This window comes from Carex rostrata, chromosome 33, assembly GCF_964058835.1.
Source record: "Carex rostrata chromosome 33, lpCarRost1.2, whole genome shotgun sequence".
Lineage (NCBI taxonomy): Eukaryota > Viridiplantae > Streptophyta > Magnoliopsida > Poales > Cyperaceae > Carex > Carex rostrata.
The window spans coordinates 1,991,471-2,013,563 of record NC_135950.1 but is presented as its reverse complement, the minus strand read 5'-3'; the positions used below and the strand labels follow the sequence as shown (position 1 = coordinate 2,013,563).

The following is a 22,093-nucleotide window of genomic DNA, read 5'->3' as shown; positions in this document are numbered from 1 at the left end:
CCCTTTTCAGTACTATTATTTATTAAAAAATATAAATATTATTAAAAAAATATCAAAATTCATAATATTGATCTTATAAATAATTATAATGGTATATATTTACTATTCAATATGAATAGCTAAAGTTTAAAGTTATATCTGTATCCGAATTCGCACATATCAATATTCAAATATTCAATATCCGTATTTAGTTTTTAAATACGTATCAAATATCGGTCGGATATTATCCACTCCATTTTCACCTAATTTCAAACTTCCTCCTTTTGTTCAAATTAAAATCTCAAACCACTTTACATAAAGACCTTCCTATTAGCAGATATCTCCTGTGTTTTCTGGATAAGCTTTTCCCTTTTTTCCCCTCTAATTAATTTGCTTTTTCCCTTAGTCAACTAACGACTGTAATTAATCTTTTTTGTCCATTCAAGATACATACTTTCAACTTGCAAACTTCCTGTATAAATAATAAAGGAGGGCTCAAATGTCTACCTTCATTTTGCCTCAATCATATATTAACATCTTTATTTTCAATTTCAAAGTCTAAATAAAAGATTTGAACTGCTTAACATAATATTCATGTTAAAATATGATTGGAGACCAAAATTTATATTTTTTGAAATTTTTTTACTATTTTTTAAGATAGGTACAAAATCATTGTTTTAGATGGTTCACAATTTTCTGAAAAATAATTATTTTGTACCTACTTTGAAAAAAAGTAAAAGAATTCCAAAAAATATAAAATTTGGTTTCCAATCATATTTAAACGTGGATATCATGTTGAGCAGTTTGGATCGTCTGTTTGAACTTTGAAATTAAAAATAAAAACATTAGAATACGATTGAGGCATGAACCAATGGGCATTTTAGCCCTCCTCATATATATTATTATATTGGAGCCTGATAATTGTATCCCAAACAAAATCTCCAAGTGCGTCCCCCAAGTAGTTTAACAAAAAAAACTTTCAATATTATCTAACTTTCATTTCCAGCACTAATATCAAACATTTAAAGCTCTGTTGATAACATTTTACAATGTTACTCGCAAGCATTTAAACCTCTATCTGCAAGTATTAAAATTCTAAATCTGTATAGTTTTAACTCCTAACTACTTTTGTTTTCAACCCAAAAACGAAAAGATTCATTTTACTCACTTTTTTTTATTTTTTCTCTGATCATTCTCATTCATTTTCTTGACGATCCGTGATGAATTTTGCGAATCTAAAAATGTAAACGTTTTTTTATCTGATTTTCTCTTTCAAATGAGATCCATGAAGAATAACTTTCGAGTTATATTTGTGACGTAATTTTTTTTTACCACTTTAAATCTTTGTGACTTTCAGCTTTTTTATTTTGCTAGAAAATAATTTAAATCTCTGTTTACAAGCATATAAATCTCATGTACAAGCATATAAACCTCATTAATAACACTTTAAATTTCTAGAATAAAATATATAAACCTCATGTACAAAGAATTTAAACCTCAACAATAACACTTCAAAGCATATAAATCTCAACAATAACACTGCATTTACAAAGCATATAAACCTCATGTACAAAGCTTTGAAAATTTTAACGGTTGTAGACTGAGATTTAAAAACTTGAAAATTAAAAGTGTTCATGAGTTTTACTTAAAAAAAACAAATTACTTTAAAATTACTCAAAAATATTTCTTCGTGGATCTTATTTGAAAGATAAAATCGAATAGAAAATGTTCGTATTTTTAGATTGGTAAATTTTATCATGGATCATCGGAAAAATAAATTATAATTATCAGAAAAAAATAAAAAATAGTGGGTGAAAAGAATTTTTTCTTTTTTGGCTTCATGACAAAAGCAGTTCAGAGTTAAAATTATCTAGAAATGCTTTTAGACAGAGATTTATATATTTGCGAGTAACATTTTAAAATGTTATAAACATAGCTTTAAATGTTTGGATATTAGCGTTGGAAATGGAAATTAGACAATATTGGAAGGTTTTTCTGTTAAACTACTTGGGGGACGCGCTCGGATATGATGGCCCGAGTAACTAGAACAATTCTCTTTTCACTAAGCGCCAACTGAAAAGTATTAGTCCGTGGTTAGTTCTAGAATGCCTTATTTGTGTTTTGAACAATTCTCTTTTCACTAAGCGCCAACTGAAAAGTATTAGTTGTGTTTGATTAATATGAATAAAATTGTGGTGACAAATAGTTGTTGTATTTGGATAAATGAAGTTTTTGTAACTTCTATATAATTAAACCTCTCAATTATTTTCCATCCTTCAATCAAAGTTTTATTGTTTTTTCCTGACAACCATTTCCTTTATGTTTTGAGATTGGTTTAAATTAATATTTTAATTAGTCAATTAATAATTAACATAATATCAAAATCGGTAATTTTAAGCAGTAATGTAAGAACTTACAAAGTTAAGTCTTAATTAATAATTTTAGAAGGCTAATTGAGTTAAAAAAAAACATTAAAAATCTTGGCTGAACAAAAAAAATTAAGAACTTTAGGCAAAAAAAATGTTCGACAAAAGTACACAAATAGTAAGCAGCAAACAAACGAAAAACAATTATGGCTCCAGCCTACGAGTCAAAAGTGCAAAATTGATCGGACGAAGGCGCCTCTTGCTAGACTTGCTAGTGACGCCAATTAAACAAAGATTTTCTCGCATCTCCGCCCCTTTTAAATCCCACCGACCAATATTGATCGGACGAAAGCACTACCCTTTTTCTCCCCAACTGAACTAAATTACTCCCAGCGCCACCACAGCCGCCTCATTCTCTTCTTCCAACGCAACTTCTGTCTTCCTCCTCTCTACTCTCAGCTCACCTCCTCTCTCAACTCTCTCCTACACTTCAACTGTTTGTCAAAATGCTTCTTAGAAGAATTGTCGCTCAAAGCACCACCCGTCATACTTGTTACCTAATGAACCGCTCTACCTCCTCTTCCAGATGAAACAAGACAGACTAGGCTCTCTTTAACTGTGGTAAGAGCTCTGTGTTCCTGTTCCAGCTTCTTTAGGTGTTTTGCATTTATGTCAGAAATTTAGCACCTTGGTAGATCGTGGTGACTGTGCATTCAAGTTGCTTGGAAAAATGTCCAGAAATGTTACAGTCTGGAATTCAATTTGTCAAATATTTTCATGGAATATATCCTTTGCTGTTTCTGTGAAATAGATGCTTGGGTACCGTACACAGCATAAAACCAATTGACTACAGTTATGAACACTATAAATCTGGTAATTAAGCATCATCATCTACAATGTATTAAAAAGTTGGGTTGGAGCGAAAATTGGTCAATGTATACTTGTACAACCAACTATTTAACATGATATATTAATTTAGAAGGTTTTGCAGCCTCTTATTTCTTCTTGATTCCTTAGATCACTCATTGACCATATCCCTGGCTGGTAAATGGCGAAATAGCCCTTCTGGAAGAGCTTAATTTGATTATACAGCTGCCCTTTGCTATACCTGCGTAAGCACAAATAAAAAAAAAAAGATGCAAAAATGTATAGCACAAAAAGGACATATGGTAGTACCAACTGTAGCTGATCTGAATGAAATTGTGATTGCAAGATTCTGTTACTAATTGTGTTAAACTATTTACATTGTACTGTAAGGATTGCTAGCTCCCAAATACTGAAGCCTAACTAGTACAGTACTTAGTGTGGTACCTATTGTACTGACCTGCAATACTTTACCACTTTATGCAAAATCTATTCACCATTCTTTCATTTTTTATTATGTAGGTGATCCATTGATTAATTATAGCACTCATTCAGTAAGTCCCTTGCAGCCGACCTATCTCCTTGAACTGTGAAGGCTGTGTTCTCCAAGTGGATTTTTATCCAAACAAGTCAAACAAACGGGTGTATCAGCCCATATTCTAGAAGCAGTGTTGAGGCTACCACCGATTCTACAAGTGGAACTTGTGACAATTTTCAACACACGGCCATGGGGATCCGCCAGTTAGAACTAGTTGTAAAGGAACGTTGTCGGTCGGGCACCCTTACTATTAAAGATGCTCTTCAATTCTTTGATCGCTTGCTGGCTGCTAAGAACCCGGCACCATCCATCTATTCCTTTACCCAACTCTTTTCAGCCTTAACTCATATGAAGAACTCCGACAACCATTATGCAACTGTCTTTTCACTCTTTAACCGCTGGACCCAATCTAAACGGGTCTCACCCTCACCCAATGTTTGCACCTATAGTGTCTTGATCGGCTACTGTATCCGTATGAATCAACTGGGACATGGATTGATTTTGTTTGGAAGGTTCATAAGGGTGGGCCAGAGAGCTGATGCTTTCATCTTCACTCCTATACTCAAGGGCCTCTGTTATGAGAATAGGATTAGTGAGGCCATTGCCATGTTGCTCTACAAAATGCCAAAGCTGGGCTGCACACCTAATGTGATCTCTTACAGCACTGTTATTGATGGCCTTTGTAAAGAAGGCACAGTTAGTAAAGCATTTAGTTTGTTTGAGCGAATGCTTTCAGTTGGTATTGTGCCTAATGTAGTCACATATAGCTCTTTGATTGACGGCCTTTGTAAAGAAGGCACAATTAGTAAAGCATTTAGTTTGTTTGAGCGAATGCTTTCGGAGGGTATTGTGCCAGATGTTGTCACGTACAACTCACTGATTAATGGCCTGTGCAAGGAAGGAGAAACTGAGAAGGCACAGGAACTGTTGCGCTACATGGTTTCTCAAGGGCTTAAACCGAATGTTGTGACCTATACTACTCTTGTAAATGGGTTGTGCAAGAAAGGGCTATTCGACAAAGCTGTGGAATTGCTTCAGTCCATGGTTTCTAAAGGGCATGATCCCAATGTTGTGACTTATAATACCATCATAGATACACTATGTAAGGAGGGGGCAACGGAAAAGGCAGAAGATTTGATTTGTATTATGATTTCTAGAGGTAAGGATCCTAATGTTTTTACCTATAGTACTCTTATAGATAGGCTATGCAAGATGAACAGACTAAAAAAGGCAAAGGAGTTACTAAATGAGATGGTTTCAAAAGGAATATTGCCTAACACCGTGACATGCAATATAATTATGGATTCTCTTTGCAAGAGGGGAGAACCTGACAGAGCAGAGAAAGTACTGTATCATATGCTTGATATAGGTGTCACACCGAGTCTTATCACATATAATATTGTTATAAATGGTTATTCTAAGCTAGGCTGCTGGAAAGAGTCGATTAGAGTTTTGAAGGATATGATTGATCATGGCATTTTGCCCAATGAGGTTACATTTGGATCAATGATGGATTCTTTGTGCAAACAAGGGCAAGTCAAGGAAGCTGAAAAGTTACTTGACTTAATGGTAAGGGGAGGTATAAAACCAGGTGTTATGCCATATCGATTTTTACTTCTGAGCTATGTAGATGATGGCAATGTTGATGATGTGATGAATATGCTAGATAGAATGCATCTCAATCATGTAACCCCAGATCTCTCGACTTACACTTCCTTGGTCAAAGCATATGCTAAGAACAGAAAAGTTAACGAGGCTATGTGTTTGCTGAATAGAATGAAGCGAGAAGGGGTGAAACACGATTTAGCTGCCTCTGCACCAGTATTAGAACTGCTTTTGAAAATGGGAAGAGATGATGATGCGAGAGATCTCATGGAACAGACAAGTGGTAAAACAAATGATTGATGTGCCAAATCGGGTTGAAGATGGCTTTTTTTTAATGTAGATAATCAATTATTATGCTTTGGGCAGCTTGTTGCGCCATTAACTGAAGTTTTTGTACTGTCTTTATGAATATTTATCTTATTCTGGATGAATTTTTTTTTTTCTCATTGTTTTTTTCTGTTATAATTTTTTAATGTTTTATTTGCTCATTCTGCATTTTTTTTGTGTGATTTCATTGTTTTTCACTTGCAGTCGTGCTGCATCCAATTTACTGATCAAGCACTTACCAGGTACAATTAATGTACCAGTATCTGGCAGCTACTCCACTACTGGCCCTTAATCTTAAGCCGTATAAAAGCTGGTGTTTGGAGAGCCAACTTGCACTAACATTTGAATTCTAAATTTCAAATTTTGTACCATGCAAATCTTCCTCAATTTCACAAAGGTTTTAGCAATTAATATCCATTCGAGAAAACTGGGAGACTATTGAATTGGAGAAATGATTGTCCACAAAATTGAAATATCATTGGAAACCAAATTAAGCTTTTGTCCTTCATACTTCGCCTCTATCTTGGGTACCAATGTTAAGCCTCCTAAATTGAGGCTGAATTATAAATGTTTTTGTTAGTTCTGAACTTCTGACTTATGTTTTGATTGCAGTTATTTAATCTGTACTCTTTGATTGAAATCATATGGTTCAAATAACGATCATGGTTTTCTAATACCTATTAGGAATGGATCAAGTGATATAGCTAAATGTGACTTGGTTTACATAATACTCAAGTATGCATTAAACAACTTATATATTGTAGTCAATTATACTCAGAAAATCTAAACTTGTCTATGTTTATATGCAATAAATTCTTAAAGGGGGGAAACAAATGCTTTCCAATTCTAGATGAATATTAAACAAAAGCTTCAAACATAACTAGCACAGACAGAACTAGAAAATTGAGATTGGGAGGTTGAATAAGATATATAAAGTAGTAATTTTATTTTATAATGGGTCTAAAAAGTATATGTTCCTGTGAAAATTACAAAATATAAAGGACAAAACTATAAATTTCTACTTAATAAAATTAGCTAAAAGGTGGAGATCTGAGTTCGATCATAGAACTGGCCAGTGTGTTGCTCTCCTTCAGCCAGAGCAACCATCTTCGGGCCTTCAGCACCTTCGCTCACAGTTAGAGCCCCGGTGTTTAAACTGAAGTCAGTGTTGACAAAGCCTCGATGCACACAATTAATGGTTACACTGGGATAACTTTTTGCAACAACTCTTGTGTAGGCATTCATTAAAATCTTCGACACGCGGTATAATTTATTACCTGGCATCCATCTATTTTCCTCCAATCCAAATGTATTGTCTTCAACAGATTTTAGAAAAGATTTTGCAATATCATCGATCCTCTCCACAATTAGTTCATCAATATCGACAAGTTCATTCCTGATCTTGTCATTGTTCACATACTGGAAAAAGAAAAAAAGAAAAAAAAAAAAACTCAAAATAGTAGGTGTATAAGAAATTAATTCATACATTTACAGGTTTTCTAGAGTAATTTGAAAAATTTACCTGTAGTCGTGCGTGGCTCGATGAGACATTCACTATTCTTCCAAAATTGGATAATTGTACAAGTGGTAAAAACACTTCCATCATGTTCTTGACTCCATAATAGCTCATATTAAAGCAATCACCAGCTTTTTCGTAGCTCTATCATGTTATTTAGGAAAATTGCAGCCCTTTCTTGTTGCGGAAGCTGTACAAAAATCATTAAAATTAACATCCATATACCAGTAAAAGCAACCTAATTTAAAAAAAAAAAAACGAATTCCCATTACCATATCTGTTATATATTAATGAATGTACCTTTTCGTCAATTGCCTTTGTGACCTCAAATCCTCCAACCACTGCATTGTTCACCTGTAAACATAGTTTGTTAGTAAATGCACAGTATTTAATTTGTGCATATTATATATTTAAATGCACAACATTGTATACCAGAATAACTAATTTTCCAAACTGGTTTTTGACAAAACCAGCTAAAGATTCATGCTAGAACGATCAGTAACATCCAGCTGATGAAAGATTATATTTGTTAGACCATAATCTCTAGTAACCTCCTCTATTGCCTCCTTACCTCTCTTCTCATCTCTTACTGTTAGAATAACATCTACTCCATTGAAAGCCAGTTTTTTGCATATTAATTTCCAATCCAATGCCTTTGTTTCCGCCTGTTACCAAAGCAATCCTGAAATAAATAAAATAATATCATGAAGCAACTACGTACATAGAAATATTTTTTTCTTAGAGAGACAGATATGTAGAAATTAAATAAAAATCTTGTACTTGTTGTTTGGTTCCATTTTAGGCGCCGTTGAGGATTGAATGACAAAGAAATTCTTGCTCTCAAGTATAAAACTTTGAATATGTTATTTGTGTCCATCTATTATGGGATTTATAGATTTATGTGAGTTTGAGAGAGAAAGGGTTTAGCAGATTTTCATCACAAGGACACGGAAGATCTAAAGTCTCGAAATAAAAAAAAGTCTACAGAATTAATAAAAAAGAACTCCTAGCAGGACTAGAAATTCAACTGCGCGCTTCGAATTTCTACGGAGAAAATTCAGATTGCGTCACTGCTTAGCGGTACGATGTGTTGATCAAAATAAGTTCGCAATGGATACTGTGTTGATTGGATGGAATTTTATATTCATATCCATATAAAATTAATTTTAGGTACTTAATTCCACAACATGTCAAGTAAGTGTGTATTATTTTTTTTTTCAGGGTAAGATGACAAAAAAATATTTACATCAAAGTTTAAACATCTATTTAATTATATTACAAGTTTACAACAAGATAAAATAAAATAAGACTATTCTTAATTGCATTTTTCTGTCAAATCCGGATGATCGTGTCAGATCCGCGAATATCTTGATCGACGACTCATTGCCTGATCCGGTCTGCACTTCCAGATTTGGATCTGGGTCGATAACCTACCCGTACTTCTTATGAATTGAACCCTCTCGCAAGCATTCATCGATCTGACGTCAAGGCCAGCAACTCTCTCGTCGCGTGCATAGGACCCCCTCTAACCATGCATCTAAGATCAGAGTTTGCACTTTAGAACCATGCTCTCTCCCACACTTAAGATTTTATGACAAAATATATTGAAATAATTCGAATTTCGGTGAAAATTAAATTAAATGTACTCAACAATTTTTTTCTTTTTCATATTTTTTTAGAGCCTCCAAATGTTTTCACTATTTAATATAATATTAGATCTAAATGATTGTTGAATATGAACTCTTTCATTTTAAAGCAAAAAATGGACTTTGTTATGCAAACGGTTTAAGATATATGATAACTTTGACATTATTATCATCAGTAATCTTGAATTATTATTTTTTATGCTAACATCTTATCTGCCTTTAAGAATTAAATAATTGGCTCATATAAAGTTAGTCACTAATTTATTTTTCAAGTATAACTTGGAATAAATCTCTTCGTGAGTTGAGATTAGGCCAAGATCTTGTTTCTCATCATTTGCCACAAAATAACGACATAGTAATATAAATTATTTAAAGTCACCAAAGTCATAAATTATACAAAGATTCTATATATTCAAATATTTAAATGTCAGTAGTTGTTGTAATGTTTTTTTTTCGTTTAATTTATTAAAATTGTTTATTTGTAGCTGCCAGTATTTGGTATACAAACTTTGGTTGTTCAACTAAAAACTTAGATTAAATTAATAATTTGTTTGATGTGAATTTATTAAATTTTTGATGCAAAAAACAATTCGTGATATTACTAAAGAAACTGAAAATACATGCCTAGCTTGCTTTTTGTGACAACAGACTATCTACCTCATGAGCCATCTTGAGCCATCTTTAGAAACAATTCAAGAAATCGTTTTTGACTAATTTAAAAGCTAGTGCCCTAAAGCGAGATTGACGTACCTGGAGAACGCAGATGTATATATTGCGAGCTGCAATTTACTTTACTCTAATCCGTAGTTTCCTTTTGCTTTTCAAAATCTTCCCAGCGGTACGTGCAAACAAGGGATAAAATCATAACGTTTGATCAGATCTTGGAATCTCTGTATAGAAGGGCATGAAATCCAATTGTGAATTAAAGAGAAGCAAAATTATGATTTATTTCAGATTTTATATATGCCTAATGCAGATCAAAATATAAATTCTCCATAAGATTCAAAATCACATATATAATTAAGAAAGTAAAATAAAAGGAGCTAGATGAAAGATACAAGTACAACACACCTTTGAAAGTTAGAAGTGACGCTAGCGAGGTGATTCAGAAGTGACTAGCGAGGTGATATAGATGAGATATGGGGATCTGGTAACTTGAAGTGAACAAATGGAATATGAGAAATCTTATGCCAATCATCCCCTTGATTGGGTTGGCATCGGTGTATTAGATCTGGGCAATTCTCGATGTACAGTTCTGCAAGATTTTGTGGTAAACCATATTCCGGTAACGAAACAATCCGATTGCAATAATTAATTTGTAATTTCTTCAAGGAAGTGAGCAAATGTAATTGGGAAGGAAGCCCTTGCAGCCTGAAACACTTACGGAACTCAAGTTTTTCTAGGGATATTAATTGTTTGAACCAACTTTCTTCATCTCTAGTATATTCTACTGCATAGGAGTTTTCTATCACAAGTGAACGCAGTGATGATAGTCTTCCTACTCTTGGGAGGCTCTGAGTACTTGGGTAGCCGTGGTGTAGGTGCAGATAAGTTAGAGAATCCAGACATTGGTAGTCAATTTCTCTTGGAGAAATCTCGTATGTACCAAAGCCAGGTTTGTCATAGGTCTGCTTGATTTTCTCAAAACCTGCTATTACTAACTTTCTGAGGCAAACAAGGTATGCTAACCCTTCAACAAATTGAAGTTGTTTAATATTCGTGAGTTCCATAACCTCAAGAAACTTTAAGGGAGTACAATATATAGTCAAAGAGTCGCAGATTTGAGTTATGCTCAAGTGAGCAAGGTTAGGCATCCCTTTCAATACTGTTTCAATATTACAAAGGAGATGACACTCTGATAATACTAGCTTCATGAGGCATGGAAATATAGTCTCTCCAGCCTCTGCAACTGACCAGTCTCTCCATGATGACATTCTAGAGAATTTCAACTCCTTCAAAGATGGAAATACCACATCGGAGCTGCCATATAATTCACTACCAACCTTCTCAATTAATGGTAAATCATCAAAGCTGAGAATTTCGAGGGAAGCAAGCTCCCCAAAAGCAGGAAGGCTGCTTAACCGTAAGTAATTTACATGGATAACCTTTAAATTGCAAAAACCATTATCAGGTGAGAACACCCAACCTGGAAAAGGTTCGGATCCACATCCCGTCACTTTTAGAATTTCTAAACTGCAGGCTGGCTTTAGGGCATCAAGAATCTCGATTGTCACCTGTCTACTTCCATAGGTATTATATTCCAACTCTAAACTTTTGAGGAACATTTTCTTGTCTAATTGGGATTTAGCTGCTTCTTCTTTACTGGGTACATTGTTGAGATTACTTAGAAGAAGGTGTCCACTGATTTCATTCATGTCCATCAACTCACTGATCCTATACCCCTCACGCTCTCCTATATGGAATTTCTCAAGCTCTTGGAGCTTGGTTAGTTTCCCTATACCGGATATTAGAGAAATAGCATGAGAGGTTGCATATAAATGCCGCAAGTTTATAAGTTGATTCATTCCTTTAGGTAGCTTTTTTAAGTAACAGCCTCGCATATCTAGCACCTCAAGATGGCATAAGGCACAAAATTCATCAGGAATCGACTTAATACCAGTGAAGGAGAGATCCACAAATCGGAGATGCGATAGTTGACAAGCAGCATTAATGGGTTCGTTTCTTTCAAGCATAATGTAAGATAAGTCCAACAAACGTAGACCATTGTATTTGGAAACGATATTGCTAATGAATTCGGCACTGCAGTTTGTCCAATTACCAAACAAAATCACAGTTCGCAGTCTTGTACTTTCATTGCATTTCCACTCCACCTCTAAATTATCACAATCTATGCCCATGTGGCGGGCTAAATATGGCAGATGTTTATCATGGCTTTTCACGAAACAAAATTCATTAGAGGAAACAATAATAGCTAGGTCATGCACCACATCATGCATGATGTACTTGCCATCACTTAATGTTGGCTGGAAGAAGGATCTGTTAACGAGTTTATCAAACCACTTCCTTCCTATATCTTCTAATCTAATTTCTCCTTTCTCTAGCCTGTTTGTCTCTTCTTTACCGGGTTGAATAAAGCCATGTGCAATCCACATCTGAACCAATGTTTCCCTTTCAAATACATAGTGCTTTGGAAATATGGAACAAAATACAAAGCATTGTTTTAGCTCAGGATCCAAATAATTATAGCCAACAACAATAGATGGAAGGATGTTCTCGCGGACATCTTCAATGTTCCACCAATCACTTCCACGAATATCTTCCCAGAATTCTCTTTCTAACCTGGTACTCAACAAGGTCCCAATAACCTTGCCTGCTAGAGGCAACCCATGCAACTTTTCAGCTATATGTTTACCAACCTTTTTCAATTTCAATTCATCGTGTTTTGACGGAAGTAAAGTTGGATGATTCCCCAAACCGCCAAATGCGTAATACTGAAAAAGTTCCCAGAATAAATCTGGTTTCAAAACATCCAGTGTAACTTCAGGCAGAGTTCCTATTGTGTTTGCAATACTTTTGCTCTGGGTGGTTACAACAACAACACTTCCTGGAACTCCATAAAGTAACACTTCCTCTAGCCTACTCCATATGCGCTTCATCCTGTCATTCATATTATCTAAGATAAGTAAGAATCTGCAATTTGAAATAATATTTTTAAGCTTATTTCCAGCATTTTCCAAACTCATCATTGGATCAATATAGGTATGACTTTCAAAAGAACATAACATCTCTTGCATAATTTTTTTAGCATCATAATTTTCTGAGACATAGACCCAGGCTCTTAAAGTAAAATGCTCTTCCACTCTCCCATCGTTGTAGATCTTTTTAGCAACAGTAGTTTTCCCAACACCACCTAGACCAACAATGGGTATAACTGCTAGTTTATGGTTGCTGATAGAATCAGATTGTGTCATAGTAGTAATCGCTGTTAGAATATTATCATCCTTTTTAATTGTGTCACTAAGCATTGATTTCCCAGATTCCCTCAAGCCTAACAAACTTTTTTTACTTTGTTCTGGTGCATCACCCTTTTTAACTGTCCGAATAAATATTAGTTTCCCCGGTATACCCCAGCTTAAACAAGTCCTAAATATTTTATCAGAGAGGCTGCTGCTCTCTTCTCCTTCTCCCTGTTGTAAATCAGGATCATCTAAAGCCTGTTGGTAAAAATCTCCATATACTACGTTTAATATCATGTCCAAAATTAACTTGATTTCTTCATCCCGGCCAAATATGGTTACACCAGGGACTAAGCAGGAGCTTGTTTCACTATCGCTACCAGGATTGTCCAAATGTTCTTTCCCTTTATCACCATGAGTTGATTGTAAAGTATTAATGAAATCCCCCATGCACAGCTTATCAAGCTTATCCACAACAGATTCCAACTTCTTCAATTCTATATCAGAAGAAAACAGAGTTTTAATCATCTTAGCAGATGACGAGGCAATTTCACTAATCTTTCCCTTTCCCTTGATGATCTTACGAATTCTTTTTGCTTCAAAGTCATCCATAACATCTTCTGCCTCATACGCAGCATCTTTGAGCTGCTCTAGCCATGTCGCGAGACCCCTGTTGTTGGTAATTTGCTGCTTCTCGGCTGCTTCAATGACGCTTTGGATATGGGGAAGTTGAATCGCCAAGTTTGTGAGCATCTTTTTGGTCCCAGAATGCAGATCATAGTTGTCACCGAGGTAGGAGCACCCTAGATTTACCAGCTTGCCAATGACGGCAGATGCAAACCTCCCTCCAATAATCAACTCAACTCCTGTCATCCCTTATTTTAATTTTAAGAGAAACAACAAAGAAAAAAGAGGGGAAAAGAACAGGGGGATAGGTTGGGGTCAACGGGGTGTATATATTGTAAGAAATAGCTAGGTTAGGTACACGGAACAAGATGTGTCAAGACAGGAAGGAGATGAGAGGAGAAATATAATTTGATGATCGGTAAGCTCCAGAAAGAGTAGGTAGCTAGGGGAGTAGGTAGGGTTGAGGGATGTGAACTTTTACACTTAAAAAAGGGGTATGGTGTCTCTTCTTGTTTTCCCTTTAATTTTCCCTTAAATCTATAACAACTCTAAATACATATAGATATAGACGTAAAGACTGATTCAGTGTATCTCATTAATCACTTCGAGTAGGTGCGATGCTCATTGGACCTACTTTGGTTGATGGGTGATCTGGCCATTCAATTGCATCAAGAATCGTGCACTCTTATTAAAATCCGTATGATTTTTTATCAATTTCCGTGTGCTCAGATCTTAATGTTAATCGTACGGTGATAGAGCTAATTGAACCTAAAAGTAGGTCCAATGCCCATCGGACCTACTCCTATCTCCTCATTAATACGTTCATTATGGAAGTAAATAAATATAATAACGATAGAAATGTAAATACTAGTTTCGAAACCTCGCTCATTGATCTGTCTATTGTCGAATTCATCCAACTAAAGTATTAGTTGATGTTTTTATCTTTAAAGTGGTATGTGTCTCATATGATGCAGTAAATATAAAACGCAGCAATCTCCTTCAAAATACCGAGATTTTTATTTTTACCCAAAAAAAAAAAAATTTAATATAAATAACCACATTTTAGCATGAATTTTATTTTTGCCCAAACCGTATAGAATATTTACGGCCCGAAACTTTTTTTTTTTTGGAACCGTATAGAATATTTACGGTCCAAAATTTATTTATTTATTTTTTTTTGGGGGGGGGGGGAATTGAGTGAAGTTTCGTATGAAGATTGACCGAAATACAGTTTTGATATCTCATGATTTGTTTAGAGATTTCATACGAAACTTCACAGCCTTGTTCTATGATGTCAAGACTGCATGTCGGTCAATTTTCACGATTTTTAGAGATGTTTTGCTATGTTAACCAGGGGTGCAAATTTGGGCTTAGAATGCACTCCTTTAGCAGTTCGGACGATTTTTGAGACCTGATATCTCACTATTTGTTTGGAGATTACATACGAAACTTTATAGCCCTATTCTATGATGTCAAGACTGCATGTCGATCAATTTTTGACTATTTTTGGAGATGTTTTGCTATATTAATTACAGGTGCAAATTTGGGCAAACTGACCAAACTGCTAAAATATTGCACATAGTAGCAACTTTGCACCCCTGGTTAACATAGCAAAACATCTCCATAAATCATGAAAATTGACCAACATGCAGTCTTAATATCATAGAACGGGTCTGTAAAGTTTCGTACATAATCTCCAAACAAATAGTGAGATATCAGGTCTCAAAAATCGCCCGGACTGCTAAAGGAGTGCATTCTGAGCCCAACTTTGCACCCCTGGTTAACATAGAAAAACATTTCCAAAAATCGTGAAAATTGACTGACATGCAGTCTTGACATCATAGAACAAGGCTGTAAAGTTTCGTATGAAATCTCCAAACAAATAGTGAGATATCAGGTCTCAAAAATCGCCCGAACTACTAAAGGAGTGCATTCTGAGCCCAACTTTGCACCCTTGGTTAACATAGCAAAATATCTCTAAAAATCATGAAAATTGACCGACATGCAGTCTTGACATCATAGAACAAGGCTGTCAAGTTTCGTATGAAATCACCAAACAGATCATGAGATATCAAAACTGTATGTTGGTCAATTTTCATACGAAACTTCACTCAATTCCCAAAAAAAAAAAATTATATTTTGGACCGTAAATATTCTATACGGTTCCAAAAAAAAAGTTTTGGACCATAAATATTCGATACTAGCTAAAATTCCGGACCGTAAATATTTTATACGGTTTGGGTAAAAATAAAATCCCTGCTAAACTGTGGTTATTTATATTAAATTATTTTTTATTTTGGGTAAAAATAAAAATCTCGGTTCAAAATACATCAACTTCCATCTCTTTTTTTTTAATGATGCATCTCACTACTTTAAATATTTAATCCGAATTACTTTACAACAACATCTCGAAGAAACTAAAATGTAATGATATTGAACTACTCAACTACTCTATTCTATTGTGTTGATGAGAGCAAAATATTATTTCTCTGAATCTATTGTCTCAATTTTTTTGTTTTTGTTTTTCCCTTTTGTTGTAAAATAAGGATTAACAAACATATATAAACAAAATCAAGATAGACTGTATAAATGATGGTCATCTCTTATTCATATATTTCTTATACATATAATACAAGATTACAAGCCCACTATTTATAAGCCACAAATTGTAAATGAAAAACTATTTAAATTAATTATACTAATAAATGAGAAAATAAATTTAGGTGATTAGTGTTGAGAGTTACCAAATGAATGGACATACACAATTATATTCATAACACTCATCTCTATTACATAAGAGTATGCCTCACTAAAATCTTCCTAAGAAGAACCCTACCAATTTTTTATTAACAGAAAAGAAAATGAATATCCAAATAGGGGTAGGATATCGTGAAATCTCATAATATAGTAAGAACGTGATGGTTTATCACATCCGCTAGACGTTATAAACCATCACGTATTCACGTCCAGCTAACCTACGGTTAACCCTGCTTATTGCTAATTAACTAAAAAATATATCCTGGATGTGATGGTTTATGGCTCTCTTGCAAGACAAAAGTGTTAATTTGTTGAAATACCCAACAGACGTACCGTAGCTCAAAGCACAAGCGTCTTGTGGCTATACATTACTCATGGTGCCTAAACCAATTCTCGAATTCTTCTCTGAAATGCAACAAGGCAAACCCGGTAGGTGCTATGCTTGCCTCGTGTTAGATTTTTTAGGTGCTTTGCATTTAGGCCATAAAATTTAGCGTTTTGATAGATCACAGTGATTCTTTGTATCCTTCAATTTAAGATCTGTATTTTGTACCGAATTTGTGAATATGAATGTATCATTTGGGAATCTCTGACCGTGCACACAAGTTACTTGATGAAATGTCTCAAAGAAACTTACAGTATGGGATCTGATATTGATTTATTTAAGGAAAAATATCATTTTCTGTTTCTATCAAATTGGGAAACAAGGCATAGATTGATTATAGTTAGGACCCCCTATAGATGTGGTAAATTATGCATCAAGTTGGGTTAGAGCCAAAATAATGGAAAATAACAAGGAATGGAGAAGGCAGCTGGTTGTACTTGATTGGCAATAGGAAGAGCCTAAGTTCATAGTGTACTAGTTCAGGTAAAGATATCTGTTCAGGAAAGTGTACAACATGTGGATTGCACAATAAATTGTTTTTTACAATGTCGGATCATTTGTAAAAGAGGTTAAAATTCACAAATAGAAGGCCCATTACGAGACTTTATAACAATATCTGTATGGAGCTCCAAAGCTTTCTAAAAAGCCCAACTTATCGTTTATTTCAATTCCTTCTCCACCTGATCTCCTCGACGCAACCTTAAATCCCACCGACCAAATTGGTCTTTGTTTTATTATTTTTGTTACTTGTTACTTCATTTTCTTTGAAGTTTCGTCTGATTTCACGGGTCCGGATTGGATTGTGACCGTCCGATTCGAATTCGTTGTTCGAGATTATTTTCCGATTCAAATTCATCTTTCGGGATGTGTGTAATTCACTTCAGATAGATTATTACTGATTCGAATCAAACGATCCCAATTTCAAAATCCAAAGATTGAGTTACTCCAATTGAACTTATTGCCAATCAAATATCCACCAAGTAGAATAAGCAGCGAAGGCTATTTCCAAAATCTCAGTGACTCCAATTGAACTTATTGCCAATCAAATTAAAAATTTACCTTTTGAAATCGGACCAAAGTAGCACCACATTGTACTTTATACTTCTTCCGGTCCCATAGAACAAAATTAGTCACAGTGCGGTGTCCCGCCGCAACTCCTCTACTCTATTAATCTGAATTGTTTGAATTAATTTGTTGTTTATAACTAAGGTTCGAAATAACGATTATAGCAGCATAGCAGGGAGATCAAAAAAAAAGTTATTGCAAATAGCGTAGCTATAGCGGAAGCTATCATACACAGCGATTTTTCTTTTTCAAACATAATCAATATTAGAGAATTGATGTAACAACTAAATAACAACTAATTTAAGTCTATATTTTTTTATTAATTACGCAAATAAGAAAAAAAAAATCTAAAAAGTAACATTATTTAATAGTTTATACTTCATAGTATTACATATTATAATAGACAAAGAGCAATTAATTTTATAAGACAAATGAAGTCAATATACATATTTAAACATTTTATATATTATAATAATAATCAAAATCAGCTTTCAATTGAAACGAACGATAATAATTTTACAAATGAATACTATGCAAAGAGCAATCAAAATGAAGAATTAGTATTTGAATATTTCTCGATATAGAATAATAGAATAAATCACAAATAAAAATAGAAGCATATAGTTTGGTTTAGTATACTTATCGTAGAAGACTATATAGTATTAGAAATAAGAATAGAAGTACAGAAGTCCATATAAATTGTAAAAAAAAACCTATGTGTAGCATAGCGGTAGCTATAGCGGGTCTCATATAGCGGTAATAGCGGTCAGCTATTATAGCTATAACGGTCGTAGCTGAGTTAGCGCAATTTTATCTCATAGCTTAGCGTTTATGGTCCGGAAAAGCTATAGCGCCGCTATAGCTAGCTATTTAGAACACTGTTTATAACCGATTCAATAGATCAGAAATTTGTTTTAACAAATTATCTTGATGATATTAAACTCATAATAGATTTACTAAAAATAAAAAACAAAACACTACATTTAAAAAAATAAGGGTTGAAATAATTGTTTGATTAGTGGAACAAAATTGTGGTGACAAAAAGTCAGCATTTGAACCAGCTCATGGTTATAGAAAATTAACTTTATTCCTTCATTAGCATAAATCAACATATAAAATGAGACGAAGTCCCAGTATGAAATTTTAGTTGTTGTATTTGATTGAAACAAGTTTTTGAATTTGTATTCAATTAAGCCCCTCAATTATTTCACATCCTTCAATCAAAGTTTTAATTTTTTTTTTGACAACTAATAATTGACATAATATCAAAATTGATGACTTTAACCAGTAATGTAAGGTTTTATATAGTGAAATCTTAATTAAAGTTCCTGTGGGCTAATTTGAATTAAGAAAATGAAGTAAAATTAAATAATAATTATGTACAATGATTGAAAAACTTGATTGACAAAAAAAATAATAACTAAACACAATCAAATTTTCAACCAAGTAGAATGAATAATAAGTAGCCAAAAACAAAATTAAGATAAGAGGAGGGTTCAAATGCCTATCAAAAGTAAAGACGCCAAATTGTCTAGGTGATCTGAGTTATAAAAAGAAAAAAAAGAAAAAAAGAAAATGAAGGGTGAAGGTCTCGCCAAATTGTCTGCTGCTTGGTTGTTTTAAAATCGGACCAAATTACCCCTCACTCACACGCTCAGCGCCGCTGAATTCTCTAGATATTAGTGAGAGGTTTGGAGAAGAGAATTACTCTCCCTTTCTATTTCACTAATCGCCTCCTCCTTACAAACTCCTCTCTTACCCCCCTCTCCTCTCCTCTCTTTTTCTAAGTGGTTTAATACAACTCTCTTGCACATCAACTGTTTGTGAAAATGTCCCTCAGAGAGATATTCTCACTTCCACCAGCAGATTTTGACGGCAACGCTTTGTGCACGTTTTCTAAACAATCTCTCAACCTCTTCTCTGAAATACACGAATGAAGAAGACAGACTAGACTCTCTTTAACCATGGTAACAGCTATGCCCTCCTCTACCACTTTTTTATGCCAGTAATTTAGCACCTTAATTGATTTTTATTTTTTTCTCCTTTCCTCAAATTATGTGTCCCCACTGACTGTGCACGAGGTGCTTGATAAATTGCCCCAAAGAGACAGTACATGAATTAAATTGTTTCAACCTTTCCATTGGGAAGTAATTTAGCTTCATTCCCCAGATGGAGAAATAATCCATAAAATAAATTAATTGCAGTTGTTAACCCTATAATTTGGTAATTAAGAAACTTTGTTTTGTATTCTTAAAAAAAAGTTGAGTTAGAGCCTAAATTGTGGAAAATAAGAAGCTTTGCCCATGCAAAAGGCATCTTTTGCCTTGTCAAACTATAAGTGAAGCTGGATTATTTAGGAAGGAAACAATGGTTTAGGTTATGAACCAACAACCAGTTTAGTAATTATGGATATAAATAATAAAAAGAATGAGAACACACTAAGAGTACCATTCTGAGGCATACTGACAAGCATACTGGAACCATCCAGTTATGCGCACCAACTTCAGAATAGTTAGATTGAATATGCTAGTAACAGTTTCAGTTAAGCAATCGATTAGCCTAACAGTTTTCTGTTAAGGCATTGTAATAGAGAAGTTGGTTAGTGTTCTGTTAAAGCTTTGTAACAGGAGATGGGTTAGTTATCTTAGACTCTAAACAACTCTTTAAATAGAGGTTATTGTAATTGAAAATATAAGCTAAAAGGAATACAAAAGTTCTCAGATCTTATTTCTACTTCTCTCTTTAATTGCTTTAGATACATCTACTTGAATATTTTCTAGTGCATGTTACCTCATGGCATCTAAACTTGGTTTGAAGGTTACAAGAATAATGGTGACATAATATTATAATGAATCATGAAAAGACAATTGATTATTGGATCAAGTATTCTCTTAAGCATAATTCATTTATGAGCAGGTTACAGTACCAGTTGCAGTCAAGGACTCCAATATCAGGTTCTTTTGCTATTGAGCTGATCAAGTTTGGTACTGGCATCTCTGATTACCACTGTGCATGCACACTATCTACTGCCACAGTTTCAATTTGTAAGGTTAAGTTTAATTTTAGATTTCTATGGTTTAGTTATCTCCTGAAGTAATTACTTTATTGGGAAATTAAGAGGCTGGTATTAGATTGTTTATTTGTAAGGTATTTCTCGAATCATACCAAATCTGGATATCTCACCTTTTTAGTACAGTATAGGAATTATATCTAAGATCCTCAATATAGAAATGATTTGTAAATTGGACAAAAGGCAAACACAAAAGGTCTCAAGTAACTACTAAAATCTGGTTCATAAAATCGAATTTTGTCTGATGCAGACCACTACTAGCTGAATAATTACTGGTATAAGAGGATCGAATTCGAACATTAATTAAGTAAATAGGGAGTCCTCTATTTAGCCTTTTGCTACATTTATTATGGTACTAAGATTTATTATTTATCAAGTTTTGAGTCCTGTGTTGCTTCTTTGATGCCTTAGATGACCTGCTCAATGACCAAATCCCTAATTAGAAAAATTGACCAAACAGCCCTTTGGGAAGAGCCCAAATTGACCTTCACTGCCCACAATAAAGCACATCTAGTCCAAATAAGAAAATATAACGAATGAGTATGACATTGTATAACACAAAAAGGCATCTGGTAGTACCCAGCAGTACATAGAGTAGCAGCATGGTAGCTGATCTAAATTGAAATGGTACCAACCTGGAAAACTTCATCTATTTGTGTTTGACTATTTGCATTGTGCATCACTATTAAGCAAAGGTGGGCATCACGTATCTGACTGATGCCTAACTAGTACTGTTCTGTTACCTATAGCCTTTGTCATGTTACGCAAAATTTGTTAACAATTATTTCATTTATTTTTCTCAGGGAATGTATTGATTTATTTTTATGACACCATATAGTTGAACAAGGGGGCAACCCATTTTTAGAGGCTACCAACAGCCTCTAGTGAACCATCTCCAAGGGGCAGTTGTGACCATTTTCAATACATGGCCATGGGGATCCGCCAATTGGAACTGGCTGTGAAAGAACGTTGCTGGTCGGGCACCCTTACTATGAAAGATGCTCTTCAATTTTTTGATCGCTTGTTGGCTGCTAAGAGCCCGGCACCATCCATCTATTCCTTTAATCATCTGTTTAAGGCCTTAATTCGTATGAAGAATTCAAACAACCATTATGCAATTGTATTTTCACTCTTTAACCGTTTGAGCCAAACTAAAGGAGTCTCACCCTCACCCAATGTCGTGACCTATACTATGTTGATTGACTACTGTACTCGGATGAATCGGCCTGGACTCGGGTTGATTTTCTTTGGACGGTTTATTAGGGAGGGCCAGAGAGCTGATACATGCTTCTTCACTCCTATACTCAAGGGCCTCTGTTATGAGAATAGGATTAGTGAGGCTGCTGCCATGAAATGCCCAAGCTTGGCTGCACACCTGACGTGATCTCCTACAGCACTGTTATTGATGGCCTTTGTAAAGAAGGTGCGGTT

At 34.4% G+C, this 22,093-nt stretch overlaps 3 protein-coding genes across 3 annotated transcripts; 1 reads left to right on the top strand and 2 right to left on the bottom strand.

Annotated features, from left to right (window-relative positions):
- The first annotated feature begins 2,710 nt into the window (after positions 1-2,710).
- LOC144548532 (uncharacterized) lies at positions 2,711-5,811 on the top strand. The gene is made up of 2 exons (XM_078297232.1): positions 2,711-2,966; positions 3,732-5,811. The coding sequence occupies exon 2, from the start codon at positions 3,937-3,939 to the stop codon at positions 5,650-5,652; it is 1,716 nt and encodes a 571-aa protein (XP_078153358.1). The 5' UTR covers positions 2,711-2,966; positions 3,732-3,936; the 3' UTR covers positions 5,653-5,811.
- An 808-nt stretch (positions 5,812-6,619) lies between these two features.
- On the bottom strand, positions 6,620-8,050 carry LOC144548538 (short-chain dehydrogenase/reductase 1-like). Its single transcript, XM_078297239.1, has 5 exons — positions 7,976-8,050; positions 7,628-7,877; positions 7,496-7,549; positions 7,202-7,385; positions 6,620-7,098 (listed from the first exon to the last, which is right to left on the bottom strand). Exons 4-5 carry the CDS (start codon positions 7,307-7,309, stop codon positions 6,715-6,717), a joined length of 492 nt encoding a protein of 163 aa, XP_078153365.1. The 5' UTR covers positions 7,310-7,385; positions 7,496-7,549; positions 7,628-7,877; positions 7,976-8,050; the 3' UTR covers positions 6,620-6,714.
- A 1,906-nt stretch (positions 8,051-9,956) lies between these two features.
- LOC144548285 (putative disease resistance protein RGA4) lies at positions 9,957-13,631 on the bottom strand. Its single transcript, XM_078296970.1, has one exon. The coding sequence runs from the start codon at positions 13,629-13,631 to the stop codon at positions 9,957-9,959; it is 3,675 nt and encodes a 1,224-aa protein (XP_078153096.1).
- Between the last annotated feature and the right edge of the window lie 8,462 nt (positions 13,632-22,093).

What these genes read in the sequence shown, in the direction of transcription:
- LOC144548285 (XM_078296970.1), bottom strand. Translation starts at nt 13,631, where the DNA reads ATGACAGGAGTTGAGTTGATTATTGGAGGGAGGTTTGCATCTGCCGTC.
- LOC144548532 (XM_078297232.1), top strand. Translation starts at nt 3,937, where the DNA reads ATGGGGATCCGCCAGTTAGAACTAGTTGTAAAGGAACGTTGTCGGTCG.
- LOC144548538 (XM_078297239.1), bottom strand. Translation starts at nt 7,309, where the DNA reads ATGAGCTATTATGGAGTCAAGAACATGATGGAAGTGTTTTTACCACTT. An exon ending in CGAGCCACGCACGACTACAG is followed by an intron (nt 7,099 to 7,201) that starts GTAAATTTTTCA and finishes TTCTTTTTCCAG; the next exon opens with TATGTGAACAATGACAAGAT.